At 38.1% G+C, this 20,099-nt stretch overlaps 1 protein-coding gene across 4 annotated transcripts in view; it reads right to left on the bottom strand.

The window, feature by feature from the left end:
* Positions 1-208: 208 nt before the first annotated feature.
* LOC115770654 (somatostatin receptor type 2) overlaps positions 209-20,099 on the bottom strand; it is a 94,529-nt gene continuing 74,638 nt past the window's right edge. For 3 of the 4 annotated variants that reach the window (XM_030716030.1, XM_030716022.1, XM_030716037.1), the window contains 2 exons: positions 14,874-15,526; positions 209-2,219 (listed from right to left, as the gene is read on the bottom strand). In XM_030716030.1, the coding sequence (XP_030571890.1) occupies positions 600-2,084 (1,485 nt within the window). In that variant the 5' untranslated portion in view covers positions 2,085-2,219; positions 14,874-15,526 and the 3' untranslated portion in view covers positions 209-599. Of the gene's footprint in view, positions 2,220-14,873; positions 15,527-19,648; positions 19,725-20,099 lie in introns of those variants that run through there. The other variant, XM_030716047.1, reaches the window with a different exon arrangement.

Genomic DNA, 20,099 nt, shown 5'->3' with positions numbered 1-20,099 from the left:
CTGGTAAAGTGGCAGGCACTCAACATTTCATTACTGCGCTGATTGGATTACGTTGTTAATGCATTTTATTTGTCCGGCAGGCTACGTGGAATCCTTTACCTCTCGAGTTGCTGTGGTAGGACAGCCCGGGGCACCACATGTTAAATTAATATATATTTTTTTAAATTTATATTTGTTTATACACTTAAAAGCACATTTAAATAATTTATTTTAACTTTATTCTATTACATTTATATGTTCTTGGCCTAATGCACCATTCAAGGAAAACCCCTTGAATTTAAATTGAAGACTTACTTCTAATCTTATATTATTTCTGAAAATTCGTCGCATTAAATATGCTTTGAAGTATTTAATATTTGATTAAAAAACTAAGAAAAGCTAAGGGCAGCAGCTTGGGTTTATGGTTGACTATTTGTGAGGTTCTCTTATAATACTGTTTGTGAGAAAGTGAAAGTTTGTACCACACACATTTAGTAGAAAAAGTTAGTAAATATTTAAATGCCTAAGCTCATTAGTTTAATATAGTACACACATACCTTCATACGTTTAATCAGAGGTTTTCTTTTAATTAAGTACACATTAAAACTTATTGACAAGTTTTAAAGATCCGTTTGTTGCATCAGGCTCGATCCACGCCGCGTCGTTGTGCAAAACGCTTCGTGCTGTTCGCTCAGGCAGATTATTAGATTCTCTGCTTCAGGCGCCGTTGAGGAGCTAGGCACTGTCAATTTACCATTGGAGCTACACGACTTTGGAGCATTTGTGGAACAAGTTTTTTCAGCTGTTGTCGTCGATGACGTGGTTGTCGATGAGTTGTTGTTGCCCACGTGAAGCGCCAGAAGTGGCGGCTGTTGCTCCAGCTGCTGTTGCGGATTAGTTGTCAACAGACGCCTGGAGCCGCCACGACGGCGACTACCCTGCTTGGTGAACACGCTGGGTTCGAGCTGCAGCTGGGCATTGATGTCCTGCTTGGTCATGCAGGTGAAGGCCTTGAAGAAGCTCTTGCGAAAGTTCTCGCTGAGAAAAGCATAGAGTATGGGATTAACCGCCGAGTTTGAATAGACCAGAGCGCCCAGCAACAAAAATATGAGTATCTCCAGACGCGACAAATCACGCTGCGCCGGATTTGAGTTAATCAGCGCCAATTGGGACATCCAATGCGGCAGCCAGCAGGAGATGTAGACTGTGATGACGGTCAGCACCAGACGCGTTACCTTACGATGGGCGCGACGCTTCTCCTTTGACTTGGTCGTGTGCTTGGGTCCCACCGAACGCAGCTTTCGGATGACCAAGTAATAGAAGCTGAGTATGAAGCACAGGGGTGTCGCAAAGCCCAGAAAGAAGGTATACAGTATGAAGGTGGTGCCCGAGTGCTTCTTGTATGCGTCTGGCCACATTATGTTGCACGAGTAGTTAATGCCGTCCTCCTGCTCCACAGTGCTGGCATAAAGCATTACCGGCAGCATCAGTACCGCCGAAGTACTCCATGCCAGCGCCGACACAACCTTGGCATTGTGTAGGGTGCGATAGCGCGGCGATGATATCGGATGGCATACAGCCATATAGCGATCCGCGGACATGATCAGCAGAAAGATGGAGGATGTAAACGATGTTATCGAGGTGCTCACCATGTACGCCTTGCACATAAGCTCCCCAAAACGCCAGCTGCAAATGCGCATCGTGTAGAGCAAAAACGGAATGCCAATTAAAAAGCATTCATCGGCTATGGCAAGATTGAGTATATAGATATTGGTCACCGTCTGCATTTTGGAGAAGCGCAATACAACATATATCACCAGCGTGTTTCCGAACAGGCCCACAATACAAACCAGACCATACAGCACAACCGTGAACAAATCCGCAAACGAATTGCGTGTTGCAATGCAGTGCTGATAGGTGGGCAGATCCGTGCTATGAATGGAGCTGCCCGTAGTTGGCAAGTACTCGCTGGAGTGTGTGCTATAGATGGTATCATTGGGATAGTTGAATGGAGCTGTGCTTGTGTTTCCCGTTAACAGCCACTCTGGCTGTGACTCTGTTGGGCTGCCACCGACCAAATGAAGGCCCACAATCAATAGCCACATGTTTGTCCTGAAAAGTTAATATTCTCTACATAAATACATATGTATATATATAGTTTGTTGCGGTTTCTATCCTTATTGTTGTTGTGTCATTTGCAATCTTTGCAAACATGGTCAGCTTTCGGTTTGTTATTTAGCCTGGAAAATAAATGTAAATTGCTCGTTAGACATTTTCCATTGAATCAACATTTGTGCAAGCTTCACGTTGTGCCTGTTATTTTAAATACTATATATTGCATATTTATTAATACCATTGTTTGTGGTCTAAACATAAACCATTATGTATACGACTTGTATTCTTACGAAAGTTTTCTTTGGAATTCTAGTTAATTGCATTAAGCTGAGGGCTCATCGGTATCTGGGGCTGAGCAGGTGGCATAAAAGATGTATTTATTTTATTTGCAAATATTATTATGATTCATAGCATTGATAACTATTAGCCTATTTTTTTGCCGGATTCTTATTTAATTGATTTCAATTACATTCTTCATAAATTCTATTAATTTGTTAATTATGCTCTAAAAGCAAAATTTATGTTTTGATTTTTAAAAATGAAAAGAATTTGGGTTAGGAAAAGAAAATAAGAGCAAAATAATTAAATATTATTGTAAATTAAAAATTATGGGCATATTTAAATAGAGTGTATTTTAAAGTATTTCTACTTTACGGGGAGGGAATAAATAGTAAATGCAGCTTTTACTTTAAATTTAAGTTTGTTTTTATTTCTTCTATTTTTTTAATTCGTTTGTCTTAGGAAATTAATTTTCAAGTAAAAATCTCTAGAAATCTTTCAAATTTGTAGACCAAGGTAAAAACTAATCAAAAAATAGCTTGGTACAGAGCTCGTTAACAAATTATTGATTTCATAACAAACTTCGGCGTCGTACTAATGTGGTATTGAGCATTCCTTCTAGAACTGCTTCAACAGATTCCACAATTCAATCGCTCAGAGTTTGAAAACTTTCAAGCGCAACTTTGCCGTTGCTTTGATTTCTCGCCGTCAACTTTTGCTGAAATTCAGGGGAAAATAAATAAATCATTTGCCGCCAGCAAAATGCACAAAAATTGCGCACAATTAACTTAGCACAAACACGCAATTTGTTTTGATCAATTGAAGAAAAATGATTTGATGGCTTTTAAGAAATTTGATTTCTTTAATGAAATTAACATTTAAATTACCATCGAATAATGCATTATTTAACACTGGACATGTAGGTAAATGAAAAATATTGTAACTGCTGCGCACATTGTTTTTATACAAGCAAAGCTTGTTTTGCATAAGAGAATAAAGCATCTATCTATGCAAATATTAGTTGAAAACATTTTCTTTAAGTAATTTCATATGCATCGCAGGCGTTAAGACAAACAGCATGGCTCGTGGCATTCTTAACAATATAAACTATATAAAATATATTCTCATATATTCACATACATGGATATCTATATAAGCTGCTTAGTTTTGTTGCATCTGAAGTGGCCTTTAGTATCGATACTTACCTCAATTTGCTTTGTACATTAGCGACAAACCAAACATATTGGCTAAGGAGCATGTTTTGACTTGCAAATTAATTTGCATAATAATAATATTGTTGTTAGCTCGGGCCAATGCTGTCGATATCATGTGAACTAATTTCTGTTGTTCGGCTAAGCCATATTAAAATAGCATTTGGGATTGGCAGGTTAATGCATAAAGCGCAAATTGCGAGGCAATTTCAAGTGTTGGGAAAACATTCCACGCCACAAGACACTACAGAAAGTTCAAACATTTAGATTGCCAGTTGTCGCCTTAAGTTATGCAATAGAAAATTCAACACTGCCATTTGGCACGTTGAAAGTGAGAAATTAAACAATAATATTATCGAGAACCAGGAACACAATAGATTTATACAGAAATTTGTGTTTAAGTGTCCAGTATGTGTAATATATATATGTGTGTAAATATCATATGTGTATTCTGTTTTCTCTTTAAATATTTATATAAAGGAATTTCTTAACATCTCGAAAACTTGTACAGATGCACTTAATTTGCTTGGTGAAGGGTATTTTCTAGTCTTGCTTGTTAAATTTAACACTTAAATCGAAACTGAATTAATTGCCATGCATGTAGTTCTGCTTGTAGCCTGATTGAAGAGACAACCAACAAATTGCCTCAATATTCGGTTTTAAATTTCGCTGCTGCCGACACCTCCTCGCACTCTGGGCTATAAATCGCCTGCAATTGACGATAGCTGGCGGTTCCGGGTGCGTGTGGCTGCGGAATTTTGTTATGCAATCAATTAACGGCACGCTCACACGGGGTGCATTAAATTAACATGTACAAATTCTTGACGTACCTGCTTTTTTCATTTATTTAATTAAATCTTTATGAGAAAATATTTTATATTTGCATTACAAACAAATTCAGTTATGATAACAAGTTAGTTTCGGATTAAATGCGGGATAATCTTAATTGTGTTTTTAAAGAGAATATTTCAACTATTTTAAACTGAAATGCAAAATCACTTTCAACAGAATTATGCACATTAATTTAGTTTCATTGCAAACAGGAGTAGAGTGGAAAAACCATGTTTTGGTAAATATTTGTATATACATAAAATGCTGGGAATTAAGAACTTAAAATCGCATTTACGATGAAAGCAATTTTTGTGAATAAAACTCCGAATCTTTTTCAGCATAATTTATGGACGGTAAAAAATGTATAGAAAATTAAAAATTGAATTTAGTTATTGTAGCAAGTTTATAGACTAACTAGGTATTCAGTTTTGTTGTCATGATTTTTATGCTCACAACTGTAGGAAATTGGGCAGCTTTTTTACCCTTCCTGTCCACATCACATTGCTGCTGTGTGGTGTGTTGTAACTGGTTTGACAGTTTGTTGAAGGGTTTTAACAGCTTTAGTTTAACACCTGTCTCCGCGTTGTTTTGTGTTATATCTGCTATCGCATTGGTATCTGTTGAATGGTGTTTTGCCTTTATTGTGCTATCAAATGGCAAGGTGCAGGCAACGTTAGCTGCTGCTGTTGCAGTAATTGTTGCTGTTATCTGCAACCGCAATTCGGGCACAAATTGTAACAGCCCTTAGCTGAACAGACGAAGAGGGTGCGGCTGTGTGTGCTTGTGCTTGTGCGTGTGCGGGTGCGGGTACGGGCTAAGCTTATTTGCAGGACTGTCCACTACACTTAGCACATTGGCTGCCATTTGACAGGCAAATAGAACATGTGCTGCAATCATTGCTGCACTTTTAGATTCCAGCTGACGAGAGGCAGCTTCAAGTGGCCATTTTTGGATGCTGACTCAGGCAATGCCAGACCATGGGAATGTGCAACTGCAGCTCCCTTTGCAGCTTTCAGCATCGTTGTTGTTGTAAACTTCGTCCCTTGGTCGCATTTTGTGTGTTGCGCTTATTAAAAATTTATGCAGTTTATGAGAGTCACCCTTGCTCCATTACCAACTCCCAGTCTGTGGCAAAGTCGTATGCGGTGCAGCTTGTGTCTGGACACTGGCTGGTAATGTTGCTGCTGCGCATGATGATGTGGCGAAGGGCTATAAAGCAGCAGTTTAACTTGAAAACATGCAGCAAAGCAGCGCAGAGCTGTTAAAGCGGAAAAACTATCGCATGAGCCACAGCAAGGAGCACTAAATGTTATTGGTGTCGCATGAGGTATATCAGGATAAGTTTCGAGTTTGTCTAAGTCCCTTTTCACAACTGTGAAAATTATCTGTATTTTCTCAATACAATCAAGAATTGATTTTTTTTTTAACATTCTTTCTAATGCTTTATAGAGGCGACGTCTATAATTTTTTTCAAATTATTTTCGCACTCTTTAAGCCTTATTGAAAAAACGTAACAACTTCTATAATATTATATCCAACTTACCACGTAATCAATTTAGTTTTATTCAGCATTCTTTTGTTCTTTTCTGTTGTTCTTAATGGTTGTTAAATTCCCTGATTTGAACACTTCACAATGATTTGATTGAAAAGTAGTTTTAACTTCTAAGTGCGCAATCGATTGATTTGATTTATGGACCACAGCCAAGAAACTTAAAACTGAAAAGTGTGCACTTAATTAATTAAAAGTTTGTATAAAACTTCGTCATTACCAACTACCCACTCCACACCGTAGACAGCTTAGCTTAGGTAGGGGGGAGGTGGACTTCATTGGCACATACTAAAAAGTTGCAAGTTGTTGCACGCGTGCGGATAATGCCGCAAATTTAGAGTACAGTCCGCAGAGCAAGTTTAACAGCGTGGCAAATTCTATTACGCACAAAAGACATTGTGGAGCCTGGGCAGAATAGTTGAGGAAAGGAGGGAGGCTGCAATTGCCGGGTAGTGAACAGCTTGGCAAATGTTTAGCTGCTTTCTAGTGGCCGGAATACACGACGAGGCGGCAAGTGAGGCGTATAATTTTTGGATAAACAACAAGTACAACAATACATAAACAAAAACAACAAATACACGCAAGCACACACGCACACCCTCAGGAGTAAGAGTTTGCAAATATGGCTAACAAATTTGCATGCGGACCTCCAACTCCATCCATATCCTAAAACATACAACACCCAGTCAACATGTTGGGCTGCATGACAAGTGCACTTGGTGTGGGCTATGTTTATGGAGTGTGCGGCCTGCCGAATGTAAAGTGCAACATAAACAAAAGCCAATGCGACCTTTCAGACCCCTTTCTCACCTACTGTCTTGCTTGCCATTTCTAACTGTTTGCCAAATGTTAACCGCACTTAATCTTTGGGACACCTTTGGTTAGGATGTGCTACACTGCTGGGCTCTTGATAAAAACAAAACACAATTCGCAACTTCGTTTTACCGAAATATGATTATATTGTTACATTTTACAAGCTTAAAGTGTTTGCACCTGCAGTTGTAATGGTTACATCCTTGCAGAGGGTGTTTTGGTTAGTTGATGAATTGCGTAATCCATATATGGAAACGATTTTTACAAACAGTGCTTTTATGATTATATCAAAATCTGATAAGTACTTATAACATAGGCCGACTGTTTTAAATTAAAACAGACTTTAAAATATTTTCCGGCCAGTGGGAAGTTTATTTTGGCAGGCATACATACACAATTCCATACAAAAAAGGCCATTAGACACACAACAAAACCCATGTCAATGCAGGCAGGTACGAAGCTGTTACTTAAATTCAAGAGAATCACATAGGGGGCAACGTTTAAAATTTCTTTATTTTTTTTTTTTAATTTGAAACGCAGCGGGAATCATTTATATTGGATAACACACATACATGCATACAAGTTCATATGCACATACATATATTAAAAAGTTTATAGGTATACTAAGGTGCATTCATATGTTTATATACATACAAACGTAAATGCATTCATATAAGAATTGAGTATAGTACATGTCCATAAAATGTTACATCATAGCCAACCTGTAGTAAGTAGTTGCCTAAATTAAAGAGAACCGTTTTGGCTGGTTTTTCAAATATTTTTAACCGTGGGTAAGGCTGAAATATTTCCCTATTACACATTTATGTCTATGTATATCTATATCTATATGTATCATTATATTTGCAACTTTCAAGGGGTATGGTTTAGTCAGATGGTTAGTGTTATCTCGTGTTATTTTACAGACATCCTAATAACCGAGAGAGACTTTTTTCCCCACTGACCAAAGGCAGAGGACATTGTTAGTTAGTAACCATACTGCCCGAGCAATTATGTATGTGAGGACTTTCACACATTGTTAACCGACTGCAGCCAAGTCCAAGTTGGAGAGTCCTGCGGTTTTTACCATTACTCTGTCGGACTGCTCATTTTATTTATGATGCTCACCCAGCTACACCTCAACTCCCATCCTCACACGCACCGTCATATATCATAGGCAGTGGCTTTTGGCTTTTAACAGACACATTTGCACACACATTTGCACCTTTTGTCGGATAACGAAATGAAACCCAAATTTAGCTATGGCCACCCTTTGATGCGGTTGGCATTGTTGCTGCCTTTGTGGACTAGTGGTTTCAACTGCAGGCTTAAGCCCGATATATCCCAGCATTGTTCATTGTTCTATCGCCTTCTACTCCATGGCGTATTAATCTAAGGTGCCTGTGAGAGGCGCTGCTGAGCGTATCAAGTGATTTATCAGCGAAACATTAACGGAACTAGGTCTTCCGACCAGGAAACATTTTTTCATATTCAAGGTTTTAATGGACCTGCTAAATTTGTCAGTGACCAGAAGTTATGGAATACTAGTTCACTTGTAAACTAAAACTAATTTAAATTTATTTCGAATTGGTTTATGTTTACGAGTTAAGAGTGTATTAAAAGAAAACTCGTTAAATAAACTATAAATAATTTTATTGTCCATTTTCTTGCTAAGTCGTATATTATTTCCTAAGAATTCTTAATTCAGGCAAATTTTGCCCAAGTGCAAATCCCATCTCTCATTTAATAAATTAATCCGTTCTAGGCTAATAAGCACCAGCAACAACTATGACAACAAGGCTAAAGTTAGAATTTTGTGGTATTATTTAAGGCGCTTAACGAATGCATCCCCCGCAGTGCACTCTACTGATGGCTGTGTGCGTGTGCGTAATACCAGTCGGACCCCCACATAACGCAATTTGCATAAATTAGCAGCAATATATTGACACGCCCTCGGCCTAATAGCCGCCCATCTGCTGGTTATGTGTATTGTTGTACCGGTGCACGGTTCGATAGTTCCGTTCGAAAATTTTAACACCATTTTTGGAACTGACTTCCATAATTGAGCGAAGCGCATTTATTCCATATGTTACACTGGCCTTAAATTGACGACTGGTGGGCGTGGCACGCGGTTGAGCACACATACATAGTTTGCAATTGTTGCCACAATGTAAATGCTTTTGTCACTCGCCTATTTTGGTTTCTATGGCCTGGACAAAAGCGAAAATCTAGCCACGTTTTAATTGGATGCTGTTGAATTTTTACATTGTGTTCTAGTTGTCAGCTCTTTGCTTGGCTTTGTTTAAGGTTTGGTGGCTTTGATTTTATTGTTCTTGTATTTTTCGGAGCGTACAATATTTTGTTACGCGTGCAAAGTATTTCGTGTTTTATGATTGTTTCAAATTAATGTAACTTTGCAATACAAAGTGCTCAAACTTTTCTCCCAACTATTTGAATGTATTTACATTTCGTAACTTTTCATTTGTAGTTAGTTAAATGTTAACGTATTAGCTCATTAACTTTAAGCTATAATTTCTGTAAATAAATTCTTTATTTGAGTTATGCATTTTTTGTTTGTCTTTCAGTCCAAATAACTGCAAAATCAATCATACGCCACGTGATCTGAGTATTCTTTTGCTTTTTGCTTTCTTATCAAATTGCTTGCTTTGATTTCCATTTCAATCGAACTTGCTTGGAAATGCTATTTACCTATTTGCAAATATTATTTCAAGTGTAATTATCGGACTGGAATAAACAGGAAAAATGCTCGGCACGTGGCGCCTTTTATGTTGTCCAATGCCCACCTGACTGTCTATCTCTCAGTCGGCCTGTCAGTCAGTCGGTTCATCAATTTGTATTTATGCAGTGTTGATATTTACAACTGACTCAACATCAAACAAAAAAAAAAATATAAATAAATCGAAATCAAATCAAGCGATAGTCAAAGCAAATTGTCCTGTTCGAAAGTCGTTGACGCTTAACAAGAAATGCAATTAGCAACATGAATGGCCAATTAATTATAATAGCAACATATGCATTGTTGTTGTTGTTGTAGTTGATGTTGATGTTGTTGTTGTTGTCGTGGATATTGGTGTAGCTCAATGGCACTAGGTCAACAATGCTTTCATGCACTTAGTCAGCCATCGGCGTTATTTATTCATTTAATTATGACAGTCGGCCAAGTTTGTATACCCAGCAATCGATTGGCCGAAATTGGGAATATTTAATTTCGCGCACAATGTGAATGTCACAGTTACAAGTGGCTGATAAAGAAAATAAACCAAAGCTACTGTGCATTGTTCTTATAAATAGCTATAAGCTACACTCTTCTTTTCTCCAATTTTATCAACTGTCTTTGGTTTTGTTTGGTTATAAACTCTGCTTCAGGATAAGGGAAATTTTTCCTTCTAAGATATGTTTTTATTACCCATAATAATTTCCAATATATTCACTGCAATTAAGTATCACTTTAAAGCAATATTTAGGTCATTTTGTGTACTTTTATGTTTCTTGCATATATATTTTAGTTGGCATCTAATCAAATATAAGTTTTATCAACTGAATTAAGTCCAATACAAACTTATATTTTATTTTTGTGAGGATATTTCGCAGTCGATTTCTATTAATTTTTTCCCCTTTTTTGTTTATCCAATTTGTGCACTCAGCTTTGTTGTTTGTGTTGTTTGCCTTTTCTCACAATGCTCATTGAAGTATTTTTAATATTTGTAGCCATGACCAACCTAGACAATACACGCAATACCCCCTCAACAATTTCCTGCAGCCATTTGTTGTTCAATTATTTTATGAGTTCATTTAAGCAGAAGCAATGAAAATATGATGTACATCCAATTTAAATTGATTACTTTACAGCAGCAGCCAAGCGTGTAGTGAGAGCGGGCCAAGATGGCAGCTCCCAGGGAGGGCTACGACTGACGCCTGAACACATACATCCATAATGTAATGCATTGACGCTCAATTAACACTAAATCATGCCATTAATTAATTGATATTTTTTCATGACGGCACAAACAGTGCTATGCAGCACTGGCATCGTATCATATCAGCGCTGCACACCGATGTTGGAGTCTTTTCCTCTTTTTTTGGTTTCATTCCAGAAAATCTAATCAATAATGACTAAGTTGACTGGGGACTCTGTCTGTCACCTCCATTTCATGGACAATCATTCATTTCGTCATTGGGTCGCTAATTGAATTGTGAAATCGAAACGGAAGCGGAACGAAATTGATCGCATGACTCATATGGACGGTGGGAAGGTGGGCCTAGAGCATTTCAGATGAAAACTAATCAAACTCTATGATATCTGACACAACTAATGGAGTATTTAATTGATCAGGCTTTTATGTGATTGATTAGTTCAATTTGACGCTATATATTGAATTACTGTATCAAATAAAAATTATAGTAATTTACCTAGCAAGAGCTGTGATAATAATAGCTACGTTTAGATAGTTTTCATACAAATATATTGGGTTTACTTGAATCCCAAATCCGGCACTGAGTCACCCGACTGTTGGGCATTCATTATCATCATGTAACCCTTTGTTGTTTATGGTAATATTTTTTCAGTTTTGTTATGTGACGAGCACTTTGCCTGGCTTTTCAGCCACGTTTTTTTTTCCATATTTTTTTGTTAGCTCTCTATTGTTGTCGCTGCTTCGCTTTTGTCGTCATTAACGTCAGCCTGGCGTTGTTTAATTTGAACATTAATCATGGCAACGGGCTGGGAGCTCTATCGTAACTGGATACAGTTGCAAACTGCAGCGTTGGGTGGTGCAAATGGTTGACGACAACTTGATGAAAAAGTTGTGGCAAGTTTGAAGGCAAAAAAAAAAGAAACTTAGTTGGGTTGGCTCTGCATGTGCACGCAGGTGCGACAACAGGGGACATAATGTTCACTGTGCACTGGCATGACTTGAAGAATTCTTAGAAATTTGTTATAAAAATGTTGACGTTCCCCACATGCTTATTAACCACAAGAGATCTTAATATTGTAAAACTATTTCCATTTCATTTTTAGAGAACTTTGGCAGTGAAATGCTTCATTCCACTCTAAGAATCACAACAGGAAGCAGTTCAGTGTGCTTGACTTGGATTTTTCTCTGTAAATATGTTATTTCAAACTTGCCAGAGTTACAATAACTACGAAATAAAAAAATAAAGGTAGATGTATTTTACGTTTTTGCAGAAAATTACGATAGCTTTGGCTCTTTGACAGAAGGACTATTTAAAGAATTAATTTACCGAGGAATTTAATTTCAAAAATCATTCAGCACTTTCCTTTAAGTATCTACATAACGTTTTTCCCGCTGTCGTATGCATAAGAACCTCTCACATCATATTTCAAGTGCAATACTTTTGATGTAAAAAATATTAGGAAATTTTCTGCTCTTCGCTTTTCTGTCTAGCAAAGGTTTTTGTTTGCTTTTTACCAACACTTTTAATACATATTTTTGGCTTCTTTGCTTTTCTTGCCATCGTTGTTTGGTTATGCTAAAAAATATAAAACAATGATGGCAATGAAAGCAAAAATTCTACTTTGTTTTTGCATCTTGCTCCATCTACGTATAGTTTTCCAAACACTCTGTTGCCACTTTAGCACATGGCGGCTTCTAGCCTTCAAGGAACCCTTTCAACTGCGAATAAATAATTTATAGTGGGTCATATTATCAGTTGGGCCGAATGGCTATTGGATTCTCATTACTTCTCATTACTAGTTTATCGTCAATATATTATTTGAGTCTGGGTGGTTCGTGTCTCATTAATTCGGACAAGTAGGCCATGTTGAAATGTTTGCCTTGAAAGTTAAGGGCTGTATGCACAGCTGGATATGATTTAGCTCTTCGGTCCATGCCTCTAGATTCCTGCTGCCCTTATTTGCGCTTGTGTTGGCTGCATTTCACTTTTCATTTACGAGTAGCAACTAATTGCGGTAGCTTGAATGTGCTTATCTTATCTAATTGCCCTATATCCGACGCCAAAGCTTTAATACATAATAGTTCAAGTATATCATTGCCGCTGCCACCTGCCACGTGCAACCTACCCTTCGAATCCCGTTCATAGATCGGTTTAAAGGTCTTCTCGTAATTAATTGCAAAAGTTTCCGCAGTGGGGTAAAATTTCAAAAGTTTCAGCAGCAGCTTTGAATATCTCATTAACTGACGGCGAGTGCAACCGTTAAATAAGTGATGAGTACCCAAAGTGCTTATATGACAAATAATATGGATAAGTACGTGATATACTGGTTACAATTATAATTATTCTGAGGAATAGCCTAATGAAGAGTCAACTAATTAGAATTCTATGAAACACAAGAAACTCGGGTTGAATTATAAAGTGAATGGAACTGTTTTGCATTGTTAATGTAACCTGAATTATAATTTCGAAATTGTTTTTCTATCTAGAAAAAATTTATAAATATTTTAATATTCGGATTAAATTATGTACCTAAAAAATAATTTTCATAAAGTAAAAAAAAAGTGTAGAAAAATCTTGATTCAGTATTTGCGGAACCAGGCTATAATCTAGTGAGACTTGGTCAACTCTATTAGAAATTTAACAGCATCTCGACTAGGAAAACATTTTTCTAGCACGGTTGCTCAATGTTTTCCATGTTCAGCATTATCGTTAAAGAGCAAGCATGCCTTTGACATGTACGGAAATTTTGTCACTTTGTTTATTTATTTGCGTTGACTATTTGCCTGCTGCGGATATGTGGATGGAGGGAAGGAGGGTTTACGGCAGGCGCCGGTTTTATCAAATTATACGCATTTACTATGCACTTTGTCAAGCAGATTTGAACCCTGGAATTTGGCTTTCAGGTTCGCTGAAGTGTGGTCTTTGGTTTTTTTCCCCCGAGCTGCTGTCGATTGTGGCCCTTATTTGCTTGTTACCCTGCACCAATTCGATGGGTTGCTTAAGTGAAGGCACAAGGTTGTGCTTATGGAGATTTTTCTTGATCAGGAACAATAACTGAGTGATTGCTGGCCGTCTGTCCATCAACATATTGGGTAGTGCAATTTCTTCTCCTAGATTGTAAAGAAACAAATTTCACTAAAAATGTTTGTATATACAATTTTTCCATATCCTTGTGTTGCATAGCAATAGGATATAAGGATTCTGTTGGTCGTCCACACTTAACTATTGGTTTCTTACATTTTATCACATCATTTGCACTGAAATGTTAATGTCTGTTGTTCGTTCTGTCGTGTCCTAAGTCCTGGATGTCCCGGCTCAAAAAGCATACCCAAATGCCAGCCAGTCAGCCGTGATGGAAGGAAACATTTTGGTTGCAATGTCCTCGTGTGTGATGGTGTCGATTGTCGGCATGGGAGTGGGCGTGGAGCCTTGGCAGACGTTAAAAGAAATCTGTCTGACAAATTACATGCGTAGCAGCTGCTGAATGCTTCGTTGGCCCATGTCGTCCTTTTTGCTGCTGCTGCTGATGCTGCTGCTCCACATTTGACTCAACCAACAACCAGCAACCATCAGTCGGGAACGCGTCACTCAGTCTGTCTGTTTGTCTGTCAAGGAGAGTGCAACGACCTTCTAGCTGAATGGGGCTTCGGTTTGGTAAATGGGGCTAGTTTTTTACAAGTGCGGCTTGCTGCACTCAATAAGCTGATAAGCATGTCGAGTAGCTACCATAACTATGCCAGGATGAAGCAAATATTTGCTTGCTTTGAGGCGAAAATTGTGAAGAGATTTACCCAGTTTTATAAAATGAAATATAATTTTTATATTTCGAACTTTATTCTAAGACCCATCTTAATCAGTAAATTGCTTTCAAGTTTTTTAAAGCCTTGCCCAGCTACTACTACTTCTCCTTATACTACTTCTACTCGTTCTAGTAGTAAATTCTAGTCACAAGCAGTTTCCACATCATCATCAGATTTGCAGTGCTTTACCCTCGCATTCAACAGTTATAAATTGCTATGCGTACAAATTGTAGCTATCTGATAAATTCCAATGCACAGGACCCTTCCAAAATGGCATTTTTATTGTTTGGCGACTGGCCGAGTTCTTCAACCATCCCCCCACTTGTACAACTTGCTTAAGATACAAATGTATTTGATGCTTACCATTATTATGCGACGCCAGTTGCCGCCTTGGCACACGGCCCATCTTAGTGTCGGGTTGTGGACTCCGTTCTGACCAATTCCCAAGCAGCACGCACTTTTTTCTTTCTTTCTTTTTTTGATAGTTTTGAGGTTCTCAAAATATTTGGCAAACGCTTCTGTGATTTCTCGAATTTCCCGAATTTCTCTGTTATTTTTCACTGTCTGAATTATTTGTGCTGCTGCCTGCGTCCGACTGCCTGCAGAATTGTTTGTTTATTTTCGCTGCGTTCTGCTAATTTATATTAGCGCTGCCAGCGTCGTTGCCGTCGCAGATTTGGCAGATCTACGCACTGTTGCTTTGGGCCGCTTTACGCTTTTTGCTGCGGTCGGTTCGGGTCGCTGCGATGCCAATGCCAACTGCACGTTTCGGGTTTGTTTTGCATACTGCGCGCCGCAGTTGCCGGCGAATGTTGTTGTGGTGCATGGGACGCCCCCGATTGCAGAGCTGCCGCCCCGACGCGCAGCCTCGTGTTGGCTCGGCAAATTGGCCAGATGTATGCTCGTGTGTTGTTCATCTGTTCGTGCGTTTTCTCTTTCTCCTCACTGCTGCTGCTTGCATGATTTGCGCTGCATTTGCACTAAGAAAAATAGTTTAGTTGGTAATTGAGGTGCATCTGAAATGAAGGCAAATGAAAAGAATGCGTTTATAAACTAGTTATATATTATTTTGTTTTAAGCTATTATAATATACTTCTGTAAGTTTTCGTTCTAACCATATTTAGTGTTAGAGCTATATTTATTATTATCGATCGTGTAGCTATCCTACACTTTAAATATAATAATAATAATCCTTTAAAGTTTTCGAAAGTTTTTAGAATTTCACATACGAATTACTTGTTAAATCAAAAATATCCCCATTCCCAAAATACAGCAGTAACTAAAATCAAATTATAAAATTAAAAACTTCAAAATATAGAGCCGTATTTAATGACTGAGAAACAGTCATTTTGTATGTATATCTATGCATTAGTATAAAAATGTAAAGAGATATGTATTTGGCCTTTATTTGCCGGCATATTTGTTTTTGCTTTGGTACTTTCTAGCTCATGCTGATTTTTCTCAGTGTTTCAGCAATTAATGGCACATGGTTTGTGATTCTCTGTCTCTCTTTCGCAGCTATCCATTTGAACTGCTGCTCTCTTATACTCACTATATAAGTAGTATTGCCGGCTAACTTTCACTTTCGCTGGCAGTTTTGCTGTTAAGTTTACAGTGGGCTGTTAACCGGCATGAGCACTGTTAGTTTTGTAGGACATTTGTTGATTGCACATTGATTGGATGCAAACTGATTTGGTTTACATGTGAATGCTTCCAGCTGTGGGACTCATTAGTCTGATTAAACAGGTGAACTATTATAAATATCTGCTACAGTATATTAATTTTTAATTGAAAATCAGGATAGTACCGTGTGTTCAATTATACCACAAAGTTTCATTGCGACTAAATGACTTTCTTTTATTTCTGGGATTTAGCTTAAATTCTCTCTAAACCGTTTTTAATTTAATGTTGAAATATCTACGCACTAGTTTGCTAGTCTGCATAGAATTTCACATCCTTTTAATGGGTTTAAATTTAACGAATTTGCTTCAGCATAAACGTAGAGATTAAGAGTGCAGGCGTATTTTTAGAAATTGGTTTTAAAGTAATTTAGAACATATAACATTTATCTTGTAGCTTGTTTGCTCAACTTTTTCCAATCAGAACTATTTCTATGCGAAGCAATGGGATTATTTTTTGTTAGCTATTGGCCTAAAAGTTTGACTAGGGCAGCAGGAAACCATAACAGCATAGCGAACACGGAGAAGTCCAGAGATTCAAACAACACCCAGAAGAGATAGCGTCGAAAATATGGCAACTGTCCTTTGAACTACGCCTTAGTTCGCCTTTTGAGCAAAACTTTTAATCCTTCTGGTTGAACTTCCGACACTCTTTGTCTGCTCGTATTCCTGCTAGCCTCTTTTAATGCTGGGCGTAGAGCTTGCATCCTGAAATCGTCTAACGCTGACACTGAAAAGTGCTTAGAGTGCACTGGCTACAGGCCCTCCGGTTGAGCTGTTTATTGTGTTTACAAGGGACTCTTAAGGCTCGTGTTTGTGGGCTCGGGGCTGTGGGCCTGGACTCCAACTTAAATTCAACCCGTTTTGGCCTAGTTGCAGTGAAATTCAAGAACTTTAATTAAATAAAGGCCACAACTGGTTGGTTGGTCAACAGTTCTGAATTGTCCGTTCCGCAAATTAAATTAAAAATGTTTTCATTTGAGCAACACTCAAAATTTGCTTAATGTCTTTTATTGAATTTACTGAAGCCAAAGAGGAGAAAGTGGAAGCAATATTGACCATTTTTGTTGGCTTTCTGCTCATTTGTCAGCTGCCAGCCTGGTTACACTAATTAGCGCAATAAACAGGCTCTGTTTCTAGGGCATTTTGTACACTTTCAAGGAGACTTAACAATTATCAATTAAGAACCAAAGAACCAGAACCGGTTGTCATAAATGTAACAATGAATTTCTTAAGTAAGAAAAAGCTCTTTGAACCTATTGAAAACTTTTAAAGGGTGTACTTAAAGCATAAAATGCTGAAATATTCAAATTATTCAAATAGGACCAAGCAACTGGGCAAAAATTGAATATTGGTTGGCTACGAAAAGTTGTTGATATTTTGCAAAAGTTTGCGTGCGGTTTCGAAAGGACGTCTGGGAATGCAGACAAGGCGGATGCCAACGCCTTTTCAGCACTTTACGTTTTACACCTAAACACATGGGCAATTTTTTTTTGAAATTTCAATCTAATGCTACCTCCTCTCCCTTGCTGGTAAATGTCTTGTCGTGGTGTTATCAAAAGTTTTCGACAAGTTTTATAATAAATTAAGTTTGAGTTATGCCTGCGTGGGTTACATTTAAAGTCATATGCAAATATATATTTGAATATATTGAATTTCGCCTTAAAAGCCAACGAGATTACGAATTGCCAGAATCACATCGACTGTTTGGCATGAACAAATAATTAAGCGGAAAGCTTTTAGTGTCAGAAATTACGTGTTCATACGAATAATATTAACATCTCTTTCATATGCTAACGAAAGGTCGCCCCTTTTCAGCCAGTATTGTTTGTGGTTATTGAAAATTGCCTTTCCCGAACAGTTAATTAACAATCGGTCGCATTGTAAACAACATAGAGTTCAAAACTAAATTATGCTAAGTAGTCCGCTTTTAATAGTTAGTTCTATCTTAATGTGAGGCCCTGTAATGTCTGTAGTAATTATGCCGGCATTGATATTATTTTTATTGCCAGCTTTTTGTTTACGAGTCTTGTTTTGCCTACATTAAAATTTAAATGCACATAAATGTTGCCAAAAAAAAAAAATACATAAAAACATTAATGTTGACCATAATATATGAGCGAAAATAATTACGCGTTATACATTAATTAATTGTTGGCCCAACTTTTTGGGGCTGACATAAAAAAAGATGTTGCACATACACATGTAAATTTAGTAGGTGTTTAGTGTGTTGCACGAATTTATGGCGACAGCTTGTAATTGAGTCATGAATTTTATATATTATGCCACATGTAAATTTGCATAGATATTAATTTGGCATGCAAATAATTGATCGCCATGGATATTTGCATTAAAAATGCGTGAAAATGATTTAAGTGCATTAAAATAAGCTACGCAGCAAATTCTAGAGTCTCTTAGCTTGTCAATCAAATCTGCGACGCGTTGTCTGGTTGTCACCCGTCGCCTGTTTAGATGCAGCTGCAGCTGCAGATGGAGAGATGAGTAGATGCCTCTGAGGCGCAGATGGATGTGTGTGCTGGCTGTGCCGTTGGCTGTCAAAAAATGATTGACATGCACAAGTGAATGCTTCTCTTTTTGCCAAATGAATGTTGACCGAAATGCGAGAATATATAGAGAGAGTGCCAGCGGGTTGGGGAAGCAGTTGACCATAAGCACGCCCACCCGGGCTACGTCAAACGATTTGCATTTACCGGGCATATGCTTCTTGCTCACTTTGGTGTTGGTTCATTGCACTGCCTGTGCCTCTAGTCGCCTAGTGTTTGGTCGGCATGGTTGACCCGACTGTCCTCCCAGCACTTTGCTGATGTTTTATTTAAGTGCCTGTGGATATGTATATGTGGGCTGTCATCCACATTGTGCAAATATTCAGTTCTTGTTTGCCCAAAAGTCTGGCAATTGTCGTGGCACTCGCGTCAGCTCAACGTTCGCGCCATATAAATTCATCCAGTTCCACTTTCGCCCGATGAGTCATGCCACATAAATCACGAAAACTCACTTGTCAATATTTATTTTATTTCGCATTTGCCGCTGCTGTTGCTTCTTGACGGCAAACAGAGCGTGAATGACAGTGGCATTGTACGGCCTTTTGTGGGCGTCTTAAAGGGACAAGTTTGAGTAGACTCAGGCTAGTCTGTGTGGTAGAATATCATACGGAATGAGCTCCACACCTCTATTGGGCACTATTAGCTAAACGTCAAGATACGTATTTGGTAAAAATGCGAAAGTTGAGCAGACTAAGCGGCTTATAATCTAATGTTCGCCTAGTTTTGTAGGAGTCACAGGAATTGTAATGAAGATTTACTGAAATGCCACTCAGAGCGCTTGAGTACTTAACTTTGAGATTGCGACACTTTTGTAGTTTTTGTAGTTAGCTAAGCTCAGCCACTAAATGCCAACAACTTTTTCTTGCAGATATGCTTAAAAACTAACTGAACAAACCTCAGACATATCTTTGCTTTGTATTCTTCTTGAGCTTAACAGCTTTAACAACAACAGCCACGGTCATCATCCACAAGGTACCACAGCAAATGAACATCTGAAAACTACTTGAACCTATCAAGTTTTCCAAAGTTGCCTCCTGCTTTTGCACACCCGACTCTAACTGCTGACAACTCCTGCATGACATAAATTGCCAGCCAACTTCAGTAGCAAATGAAAAAATGCCATGCCAAGCGGATGCACTGAACCCAACAATTGCACTAGAGTTGCCACCGCAACCAAACTCAACCCACCCAGCCCACGTGCGCGCTTTTAAAAACTCATTTGCTTTGTGTCTGCGTGTGGGGATTATAGCTGAAAGTTGGCTAAGGGGCACATATGAATGGCAACAAAGTTTTTTCATATTTTTGTGTCAAGTTGGCATTTGAACTATTCAGTTATTACTGCAGAT

This window comes from Drosophila novamexicana, unplaced genomic scaffold (assembly GCF_003285875.2).
Source record: "Drosophila novamexicana strain 15010-1031.04,08,12 unplaced genomic scaffold, DnovRS2.1 tig00000009-arrow-pilon, whole genome shotgun sequence".
In the NCBI taxonomy this organism is placed as follows: domain Eukaryota; kingdom Metazoa; phylum Arthropoda; class Insecta; order Diptera; family Drosophilidae; genus Drosophila; species Drosophila novamexicana.
This window is presented reverse-complemented; position numbering and strand designations above follow the sequence as displayed.